This window comes from Muscardinus avellanarius (genome assembly GCF_963383645.1).
Source record: "Muscardinus avellanarius genome assembly, chromosome: 1".
Lineage (NCBI taxonomy): Eukaryota > Metazoa > Chordata > Mammalia > Rodentia > Gliridae > Muscardinus > Muscardinus avellanarius.
This window is the reverse complement of record NC_137786.1, coordinates 21,757,524-21,769,767: the sequence shown is the minus strand read 5'-3', so window position 1 is coordinate 21,769,767 and position 12,244 is coordinate 21,757,524. Positions and strand designations below refer to the sequence as shown.

General features: G+C 33.0%; 1 protein-coding gene across 2 annotated transcripts in view; it reads left to right on the top strand.

Moving 5' to 3' along the window:
- LOC308274350 (cadherin-10) overlaps positions 1–12,244 on the top strand; it is a gene marked incomplete at both ends in the record, with an annotated part of 115,833 nt that overhangs the window by 99,753 nt on the left and 3,836 nt on the right. For both annotated transcript variants that reach the window (XM_080712011.1, XM_080712010.1), the window contains 3 exons: positions 1,657–1,778; positions 7,174–7,282; positions 11,015–11,266. In XM_080712011.1, coding sequence (XP_080568137.1) covers positions 1,657–1,778; positions 7,174–7,282; positions 11,015–11,266 — 483 coding nt within the window. The remainder of the gene's footprint in view (positions 1–1,656; positions 1,779–7,173; positions 7,283–11,014; positions 11,267–12,244) is intronic.

The window sequence follows — 12,244 nt, the reverse complement described above, 5'->3', positions numbered from 1 at the left end:
TTATCATTTCTTTATGGTAAAATCTTTCAAAATTCTTTCTTTGATATATTTGAAATATAAAGTACATTATTATTATCATCTATATTCCCCCAAATGGGCAATAAGGAACAAAAACTTCTTACTCCAATCTAACTGTATCTTAGTACCCACTGATCAAACTTCCCTTGCCTTCTCCTCCCTCCTGCTCTTTCATTCTGTTCTCAACTTCTATGGGATCAAGTTTTGAGATTCCACATATGAGTGAGATCATGGGGGGCTTGTCTTTTTGTGACTGGATTATTTTACTGAACATAATCATCTCCAACTCCATCTATGTTGTTGCAAATGATAGGGTATCATTCTTTTTCATGACCACATAGCATTTGATTGTGTGTACTACATTTTCTTTATCTATTCATCACCTGTTGGAAATGTAAGTTATTTCTGTTTCTTGGCCATTGTTAACAAATGAACATGGAACGTGAATTTTTTTTCAATATTCTTTCTTCTTTTGGTTGGCTCCTCAGCTTGACTTTGCCAAAGTTTATGTCAAAGTTTACCTATATCCAAAGATTAAGATATTGACATTAGGATATCTGAATGAATATTATTTGAACTTAAGATGTCAAAACATTGCCGGGCGTGATGGCGCAAGCTTGTAATCCCTGTGCTTGGGAGGCTAAGACAGGAGGATTGCACAAGTTCAAAGCCAGCTTCAGATGCTTAGTGAGGCTCTCAGCAGCTTAATGAGACCCTTTTTCCAAATAAAGTATAAAATAGGTCTGGGAGTATAGCTTGGAGGTAGAAAAATCCCTGGGTTCCACCCTCAGTACAAACAAAAAAAAAAAAATAAGTGTCAAAACACTGAGAATTGAGTTAATGTAATTATAACAAATACAAGCTTTGTTACCCAAAACATAGCTAAATAAGCATTTTAATTTCATCTATAAATCAAAATGCTTTGTAAATATGTCATGTTATTTGAAAACTGTGAGGCTTTTAATTTTAGCACTTGTTTGCAAAAAGATTATAATTAATAGGCAATTTATTGTTTTTGAACTAATTTAAAAACAAATTGTTACATAAATCACACGTGGATTGCCAAAATGGTATGTATAATAACTATATGAATAAAATATTTGAACCATTAGATTTCATTGTAAATTTTCTGATCAATTTGTAAAAGGTTTGAAAGTGGCTGTTAGAATGCATGTTAATAATAGTAGTGAAATGGAAAGGTTTTAATGTAACAACTACCACTTAGGAGTTAGTGATCTACAGTAAGTAATGCATTTGTTTAAAACTAATTATTCATGTAAAAGCTGGTAAAAACATTAAAAATATACTGGTGAATAATAAGGATTTAATACATATTTTTTTCTATATTGTATATTTGGACAGTAAAGACACAAATACAACATGTGCTCAATTAGTGGTTTGTACTTTTAAAAAGATTTTCTAAAATAATAATACCCCTGTGTCCAATAATAATAGAATTCATGACTACTTAATTAGGCTCTGCAGTAATTTTCTTCATTGCATTTGCTCATTATATTGGGGGAATGGATGCAGTGCTTATTTGTATGTGAGCACGTAATACCCACAAGATACCTATATCGATTAAATCTGCAGCACAAATATGTCTTCCTAAACAAAATTCTTTTCCCCTTTTTCTAGACAATCCCAAAGAGACAACTCGCGTGGCTGTGTTTGTGAGAATTTTGGATGTTAACGACAATGCCCCACAATTCGCTGTGTTCTATGACACCTTTGTGTGTGAGAATGCAAGAGCTGGGCAGGTGAGGAACTGGAGGCTTGAAAATCCGGGGTGATTATAATGATGCTCAGTATTTCCCTCTCACAAGCTCGAGAGAAAAAGATGAATAGGGACTGACTTTTTCACCCATATTCCCAGTAATATTTAGCGAAGTGACTTCAGTATTTTGGAAGTTGAAAAAGCAGTACACCAGGATTCATATTTCTTTTGTAAAATTCAAATGCAAAAAAAAGACATTATTTTTTGGCATGAAAGTTCAGGCTTAAAAGAAACTACTATAACTTCTAGAACTTTCAAAAACATGAACAATAATGAACCCGGGAACCTTCCACTCTGCAGTAGATAAATATGGAGAATATTGATAGAAATATTGGAAGGGAAATTTGGGGGAAACTCAGAGAGAAACCGAAAGGATCATTTAAGCACCTAATCAATATTTGGATATATGCAAATATATTTTTAAGTAGGACAACAGAATTTGTTCTTTAGACGTGGGCATTGCTTTTCATCATTATACGAACATATATAATGCTTAATGACTCAGTTTTAGTCCTTTAAAACATTCTTCCTACATCAGCTTTGTTTGTAATTATTTAAATCTTTTCCTCAGTGGACTCATTTTGTTGTTTGGAAAGCTTCAGCATATATGGCTGAAAGAAATGCTCTTAATTGGTTTGAGTGCTATCTTCACAGAAGGAAGCTGCATGTTATAAATAATAATTGGGAATCAAATGTGTTTTTATTAGTGAAAGGGAAGCCATTGTGAAACTGCCTTATGTTTTGACATCACTTGGTGCTTTTATAAACATCAATGTCATTGTTACATTTTTATGCAAATTATATTGTGGAAAAACTTAAATTCTTCCCTTTGAAGATTCTAACAGAAATTCAATAGCCTGTCTATTGTTTGAAATGGTAAAATTGCTGCAATTGGGTTCATTTTTTTTTACTTGAAAATGTTATGGAAATGTTTAATTTGGAATATTTAAATGAGTTAGCTGCTTCCAACTTCCTTAGTAATGAAACAGTGTCTACCCTAAAAATACCATTTGAAATAGTCCTCTACTTGGCAAGCCCAGCATGATATAAGTTAAAACCTTTTCTCTGAGAGATAAATTACCCACTTCGCTACTCTGCATTCATTGCTCCCTCTATGATTATTCTATTTGATTTTGAAGAGATATTTTTCAGAGCATTTGAATCATTATAAATATTGATTTATAGATATATTCAAAATATACAAAATATCGAGTTTATTTTCTTATGCCATTTATTTTTTTAACTGTAGCTGGCTCAGTCATACCTCCAGACTTTCTGGACATGTAAAAAGTAGTTGCATATTGATGGAAAATAATTACATGAACCATGATTTTAATGAAAAAAAAAAGCAGTGAGCCTGTCTTGACCAATTTGATAGGAAGAACATGATTAACAATTTCTGTCTAATTTGCTGTATGTATAATTGTCTGTCATACTTGTTATTTTTAATAATACCCGTTTGGTAGATATTACTTTGATCTCACTGGCTGAAAAATGCCTTTGCTTAAACAAAACTGTTAAATATTAAGTGATAGGATTCAAGGTTATGACATTAAAGTGGGCAAAGTCAAAGTGATCATTTGACAAAATTTATCACTCAGCTTTTCAGGATATTCACTTGTTAGCTCCATGCCCCTCTTCTTAGGAAAGCAGAAAAGTATTAGGACTTCTGGGTATGCTTTGGTTATTTATAGAGTATCTCAGACCAACCAATTCTCCTGCAAATTAAGTGCTGTTTAAGTAGCACTTAGGAAAACAACACAGGGAATAATTCCACTCATTTGTGTGTAGACAAATTGATAAGACAGAAATAAAACAAATTGCCACCCTATCCTTGTCTCATCTCTTCCTTTTTCTCAGGATAGAAGCTTCTCCCCTTTAGTCACAATGGAACTTGCAACTGATATTAACTTTTTAATTTTTCTCATGCATAAACTGAGCTTTGTAAATTTTCACCTACGTTTTCTACCTCAGACAGACAGGGAAAAGAAGGGAAAAAAAGCTGGCTCTTTTTCCTTTTATTTTCTTCACTAATGCTTTTTCCTTCCGTCAATAAAATAAGGACTTATTTATTTGCTTATTTCCGAAGTGCTAAGGATCAAACCCATTGCTTCATGCATACCACACAACTGCGTTCTCACCCAGCTATATCCCCATTTCCCCTTCCTATATGGCCTAGAGAAAGGAAATAGCATTTTATTTCAAAGAACATTTTTCAAGGAACCTCCTCAGGGAGTGCTGCTGCTTGAATTTTCTTTTCAATAGCATTTCATCACCTTATTAAAGCAAATATCAACTAACAGCAAATATTAAACCCACCAACAACCAAGAATTTATCAAACCAAAAATACCTCATGCTTATTTTCCATAGGACAATGCTCAATTACTGACTAGTAAGCAAAAAGGGTAAAGTTTGCCAGTAAAGAAGGGAAGTTTTCATCAACAAAATTACTCATTCAAAAAATTGTTAAAACATATTGAAATACAATGATCTGATTTGTTACCTAATTTCAAATACCTTAAAATCCATTTTTCATCCCACATGCCTAAAAGTATATGACTGAAACACTCCTCAAGATTATGGAAGGAATGAAAATAGAAATTAATTATGTTATTGCTAAAGAGCGAGATACACTACAAACTCAACTGTATCTTTTCTTTCTATGCTCAGAATGAATACTGGATATCGACAACCTTTTTTACTTTGTTTGCTAAGTATAGGAAACTCTTTTACTGAAATAAATCAAAATGAATTTGCCTCCAGTAGAATATAATACTGAGGGCTTATATACAGAGCTGTGTACATGGTTTTATCTACTCCTGGTTGTCAACTTCTGATTTCCATTATAACAGTTTATGGTACATTTATCAAAACAAGAGTATTTTGATTTGGGGGATATAAGATTGAAGTAGGAAGTAATACTACATTGAGATGTAAATTTTGTATATGAAAGAGTTAGATACTAAAGCTAAGAATGTATAAAAGAAAAACCCATCTTGCAAGGGAGTGCCTCCATTTATAACCAAAACGTCTTATTGTAAAATTGTATTATATTATAACAGAGATTCTGCAAATAGTGATTCTATTTTGTTTGTGTCATTAATGTAACTTATAATTGCTTCTTTATAATAAGGAGAATTACTTCATTACAATTAATATATACTGTGTACCAGTTAACCACTGATCTTCAAACCAATGTTGTGACCATATTTAACTAAAGTTACACATTTTATTGAGAATTTTTATATATATCTTTATAATTTTCTATACACATTTGTGAAGATATGAATATTTGTGCTTTATATGTATTATTTTGGACTGTAAAAACTAACTGGAATTGTGTGTGTGTGTTTATGTATGTGTGTGTGGTATTTGGAATTAAACCCAGGGGCATTCTACTTCCAAACTACATCCACAGCCCAATTTTTAATTCCTTCCTTTGAAACAGAGTCCCCCTAACTTGCAAAGGGCCTCACAAAGTAGTTGAGGCTTACAATCAAACTTCAGCCCTCCTATCTCAGCTTCCCAAACACTGACATTAAAGTATCACCACACCCAGCTGGAATTGTGGTTTTTAATCATGGTTTCAAATGTATGTTTGAAACATTATCATTTTTATTTTAAAACAACATTAGCTCTGTGTGTGTGTGTGTGTGTGTGTGTGTGTGTGTGTGTGCGCACGCCTACATGTGTATTAATACAGCAAAGTCTCATTGAGTTACAGCCAGCGTTGGAATCCTCTATCTAAAATCTTTTTGTCTCAGGCCTTAAGTACTGGGATTTCAGCATACACCAACACATCCAGCTTCCAATATACTCTGATAAATTCAAATTTTAAAAAATCCTTTGCCCAGTGTGGTGGGGCATGATTGTAATCCCAATGCTTGGGAGGCTGAGACAGGAGGATAGCACAGGTTTGAAGCCAGCCTCAGCTCCTTAGTAAGGCTCTCAGCAATTTAAGTGAGAACCTGTTTCCAAATAAAAATTATAAAATAAGTCTGGGATGATAGCCCGGAGGTAGAAAGCTCCTGGGTTCCACCCCCAGTACCACACACACACACACACACACACACACACACACACACAAACACACACACACACATACTCCTTTAAAATATATTTGGCATGGTGGTGCACGCTTGTAATCCCAGCATTTGGAAGGCTGAGACAGGAGGATCTGTGTTTGTGGCCAGCCTTAGCTACTTAGTGAGACCCTCCACAACTTAGTGAGACCCTGTTTCCAAATAAAGAATTAAAGAATAGGACTGGGATGTAGCTTGAAGGTACAATTCCCCTGCGTTCCATTCCCAGTACAGCAAAAAAAAAAAAAAATAATAATAATAATAATAAATAAAGTATACTTGATAGACAAGACTCAGTAAAGAAATGTTTCAGTAAATAAAATAAAAACTCTTAAATAGATATAGGATTATTTTGATATATTTTGCTTTTAATTAATTTATGCATTTATACCACATTTTATATTTTGTAAATAGTTTCATCTTATTAAAATTAAAATTAGGTAAAATATACTTAAAGTTGATTTAAAATAATTCAGTTTTAAATGATATCTTATGCTGTTTATTTCTAGAGAATAAAAGCCTATCTTTTTATAGTTTAAATTTTTTCTATTTCTTTGAAATAAATAATTAGGATTGTAATTAAATAAGCTAGTACCTCACATTTTTATTGTTGTAATATACTTTGAAAGAAAAGTAAATTAATACAGAATAGTTAAAATAAATGGTTACTATACATAATGTTTTAAAGTTAAAATAATTTATTAAACCATCAAAACCTCAGCAACAAATATTTTCACCCAGTATCCACACGTTAAACTGAGTTAATTCAGTAAAATGTATATCCCATTTAGTTAAGCATATGTTTGACCATATATACAGTTATCAATATGCATATGTAACAGATTTTCTATATCCGATTAACTCTTTTTGATCAATGTTTAAATTTATATGAAGTAACCTACTTAAACCAAATGTTATGTCTAAATTTATAAAGCCTCAAAAATATAATATGATTTACCATTTTGAAGGAAGGCAGTATTCATGGGAGAGAAATGAGAGAGATGGAGAAAAGAGAGCTCTTTAAAATATAAGTAATCATTACAAAAATAAGTTAACTAAAGATTCATATACAATAAACAAAAATTATCTTTTCAGCTTTCTGACAAAATCAAGATATTAAAAGTTACAGACAAAATAAAATGTTAAAAAGTGCTGTGCACATCTCTATCACTATCAGTATGTTTTACATTATGTTATGAGTCTATAATGTACCAGTAAAATATATTAAAAAGTACATATTGCAAAACAGTTTTCACATGTGGAAATTTGATGACTGTATATGTTCTTTTCTGCAGCTCATACAGACTATTAGTGCAGTAGACAAAGATGACCCTTTAGGTGGACAGAAATTTTTCTTCAGTTTAGCTGCTGTCAATCCAAACTTCACAGTACAGGACAATGAAGGTAAAGTTTAGGTGTTCTTCATTATGACTTAAGATACATTAATATAGTAACTGTTAAAAATGTCGAGATAAGTCAATTTATTTCTGAGTATCAAAATGTGTTGATTACATAGTGACATATTATGATAATGTCTTATTTGACGTTTACTGTCTTGAACTTAGAATAATACAATATAGGAGAAAAGTCTCTATATAGATGTATATAAAAAGTTTTGAAATGATATATGTCACTAAGGCCAAGAAGATATAAAAGAGGAATGAGAAGAATGTGAAGTGGTCACACTGGCCTGTGAGTGGATTCCATGCAAAGACACAGTTGTAAAGGCAAAATAAGCTCTTGTCCTGCAGAATGTACAAATTTCATTTCTCTGAAATTGTGTTTCTCATATTCTCATAAGAAACATACCTACATTTTAGAGAAAATACAGATATAATAAAAGAGTTTTAGAAAGCTGAGCAACTCAGTTTCTTGCAAAATACATATCATTAGAATTATTCTAGTGTAAACAAAAATATATTAACACGCTTCTCTACTTCACGTATTATATGTTAACCTAATTTTGTCAACTTGTGTTGGTTAAACGGTGCATTTGTCTTAGAATTACTGTAGATATATGTATTTGTAAATAAACCTAATAACCACACTGACATACTTACAGTGCTTTCTTCAAATTGTATGATGTATGCTTGTGAAGTCAGACTGCCTCTAGGTGGTTCTCCATGTACCAGAAAATTGTTGAAGATGCCGGATCACTTCATTGTGTCAAGTGTTATTTAAGATATTTTGCCGGGCCTGGTGGCGCACGCTTGTAATCCCAGCATTTGAGAGGCTGAGACAGGAGAATCACACAGGTTTGAAGCCAGCCTCAGCTACTTAGTGAGGTTCTCAGCAGCTTAGTGAGACCCTGTTTCAAAATAAAATATAAAATAGGTATGTGGATGTAGCCCAGAGGTAGAAGGCCCCGGAGTTCCATTCCCAGTAACACACACACACACACACAAAAAAAAAAAAAAACAAAAACGATATTTCATCTAGTAGAATATTAGCACAAATCAAATGAAGGGAGGGTAGCCAGTATCAACATCTCTTTCTATTACATTTGAATTTCAGAAATGTTCATGTTTTTTTTACCATTCTAGATACCTAAAGTTATTGAGACTTGAAGAACTAACATGATGTAGGCATTTTCTATTTGCTGAACCTGGTAACCTAACCATAGAATTAGATTGATTCAAGCTTTCTTCAGAACTGAATTTACAATATTAATTGACAGTAGTGACTTGACAATATCTGCTTCGAGTTGTATTTTAGTTTGCTTTCTGTTCCTGTGAAAGTGATCTCTGGTTATTAAAAAGTGATATAAATTTGAAATAGTATTGTCTTAGCACAGCATTTCAAAGTTACTGGTGAAGCCACTCAAGATTAATCTTAATTTTTTTGATAAATACTATCATTTTGTCATACCAGGAAAAGTTCTTCATTCTTGTAAGCTACACAAAGAAGGGAATAAGCACATATAACTGTAAATCTGACTATCCCATTAAATAGTAGACCATTAAAGTTCGAAGGCACATTTGACCTAATCTTTCAAAAATTCACGATTTTCTATTATTGGGTAAAGCATAAAGGAATTTCAATGATAAGAACATCACCTCGATTGTACTATTCTATCATTGTTTTTCTACATATTCATCTTAAATACCTTTAAGTTTATGACATCATTTCTTAAATGACTTAATTGGTTTTGTATAGATCAAAATTAAAATCATGACTTTCTAAATGTGTAATAAAATAATTGAAAAAGAGTAAAACTTCAGTTCCTCAACACATCAGAACTATTACAAAATTAAGATACAGAAGTCTGTGATAAGTTAAAATTTAAAAAAATACTCTGAAAATATACACAAGTATGATCATATTTATCTTAGTGTAGTTTTCAGAATACTTGAAATAATTGAAGAATGATAATACTTGAAAGACAGACTTTTTGCTATTATTAAAATATTTTATTTTACTTCGTATTTATTTTCCAACTTATTTTGCATACTTTTATTTGGGGCATTGTAGTCTCCTATCATAGTGTATAGGTCACAGTGATAGTGGCATTCAGGCACAGAGCATTGTGGGCTTTTCCCTGCTCCTCCACATCCTTCCCTCCCCCATACAAGAAAGTAAGTTTGGCACTGGTCTTCTCACATATATACATAAAGTCAGTGGAAGTGTTTTCTTCACTAATGCTCCTTGTCCTTCCCTCCCCACATGCACCTTCGTCCCTCCACTGGAGTGTCTCCTCCATTATCTAAAAATCCTCTGGTGAGCCGGGCGTGGTGGCTCACGCTTGTAATCCCCGCGCTTGGGAGGCAGAGACAAGAGGATCGCGCAGGTTCGAAGCCAGCCACGCGCCCTCACTTAGGAGACCCTGTTCCCGAATTTTAAAAATGTAAAAATAGGTCTGGGAGTGTAGCCTGGAGGTAGAAGGGCTTCCAGGAACCCCAGTACCACCAAAAATAAAAATAAATAGATAAAAAATAAATAAATAAAATTCCTCTGGTGTCCCAATTCTTCCCTAGCTCCTGCACATGAGAGAAAACGTATGTCCCTTTCTTTCTGTGACTGGCTAATCTTACTTAACATAATCTTCTCCAGGTCCATTCATGGAAGGTGAATTTTCAACTTTATTTATGTACATCTGTGATATTGCTAATACATTTTTTAGCTTGCTGATATAATTAGTTTCCTACTAATAATTAAGAAGGTGACTGTTTTGTATTCAACCATTATACTTGCAAGAGATTGCCCTCTTTTATTCTGTTCTGTTTTTTTTTAATATAGCAACTAACTGACTCCCTTTTCTATAATAACATTTTAATCAAACTGTAGGGCTGGTTAAGCAAAAATAAATTTTTAGGCAAACAAATAGGGCAGAGACTGTCATACCCAGTGTTTTTAAAATATTGGCTACTTGTGCATTAAAAAATATATGTGTGTTTTAACCCCAAAAGTTTATTTAGGAATACTAGATGAGTTACCAGACAAAAAAAAAAGTCAGTAGTAACATTAAATCTTTACTTCTCCTACCAACTTTATTAAGCACTATATAAAAGTCAACCCAGGTCTATTGTCAATACTTTTAAATTATACACATATTCACAGTTATATATTTGTTTTAATGGAAAGAAATCAGTGTTTAGAAATTTTTAATAATCTGCTCACTATTGGCTATATATTAGGAATTTTTATGGATTTTTTACTACTGCATTGATTTTTAAACCATGCAACAATGCTTACAATATACCCAATTATATTTTCTTCAAGAATATTGGATTGAGGTGTCTGGCATGTGTGTACATGCACAAACTCAGTCATTTGTAAATATAAAAAAACATTCTTCTCTCATCCTAAAAAATGTTTTTTAGAAAATTCTAATAAAACAAAATCTTATCATCTATGTAGATTTGGTAAATAGTTTATATATATACGAATTTGTCATTTTGAAAATATTATTGGGTAATTATTTTAAAACCTAATAAATAAGCCATGTATAGTATTAGATTCTTAAAAATGTCTGGTTTATCTTATCTAATTTTAATTGTGTTGTACATATTGAATAGAAAACTATAGAACAATTTTAGATTTTATATAAACTGGTTTTTAGTTATATGTCAAACCTCAGTTATGAGCATAAAGCAAACTTACTGTCCTAAACTATTTATGTGTTTTGATTTGTTTTAGATAACACTGCCAGAATTTTAACAAGAAAAAATAGCTTCAATAGACATGAAATAAGTACCTATCTCTTGCCTGTGGTGATCTCAGACAATGATTACCCAATTCAGAGCAGCACAGGCACGCTGACCATCCGAGTGTGTGCCTGTGACAGCCAGGGCAACATGCAGTCCTGCAGCGCAGAGGCCCTGCTCCTCCCCGCCGGCCTCAGCACTGGAGCCTTGATCGCCATTCTCCTCTGCATCATTATTCTGCTGGGTAAGAAACTTTAAAGAAAATTGGACCCTCTTCTATGAGGCCTACTTCAGGAAGTATTTAAATATGAAATGTTAAGCCGGGCATGGTGGCGCACACTTGTAAATCCAGTTCTTGGGAGGCTGAGACAGGAGGATCACACAACCTCAGCTACTCAGTGAGGCTCTCAGCATCTTAGTGAGACCCTGTTTCCAAATAAAATACAAAATAGGTCATTATTATTTATTTATTTATTTATTTATTTATTTATTTATTTATTTTGCGGTACTGGGCATGGAACCCAGGGACATTCTACCTCGGAGCTACACCCCTGTTCTATTTTTTATTCTTTATTTTGAAGCAGGGTCTTACTGAGTTGCAAAGGGCCTCACAAAGTAGTATCTGAGGCTCTCTGCGAACCATGATCCTCCTGTCTCGGCCTCCCAAATGCTGATAATATAAGCGAGAGTCACCACGCCCAGCTCCAAAATTTTTTTCTTTCTTTCTTTTTTTTTTTTTTTTTTTTTTTGGTACTGGGGATGGAACCCAGAGGCTTTCTACTTCCAGGCTATTCTCCAAGACCTATTTTCTATTTTATTTGGAAACAGGGTCTCACTAAGTTGCTGAGATCCTCACTAAGTAGCTGAGGCTGGCTTCGAACCTGTGTGATCCTCCTGTCTCAGCCTCCCAAGTGCTGGGATTACAAGCATGCACCACCACGCCTGGCCCCAGCTTCAAATTTTTAACATTGATGTAAGTTAACTATGCATTATCATTTATACTAAACTATTGAATCCATACAGAATATGTAAGATATATACAGCCTGTTTTTAGTAGTAATAATAGGATTTTACCTACTGGAAAGTAGAACTCTTTCAAATATAATTTGAAATATTAAAAAAAATATATATATATATTGGATAAAACTAAGAAACGTTGGTAGAAATTTGGAAAGCTTAGAGACAGGTTCTTACAATTCTTTCTACCATGCTGAATGTTGTG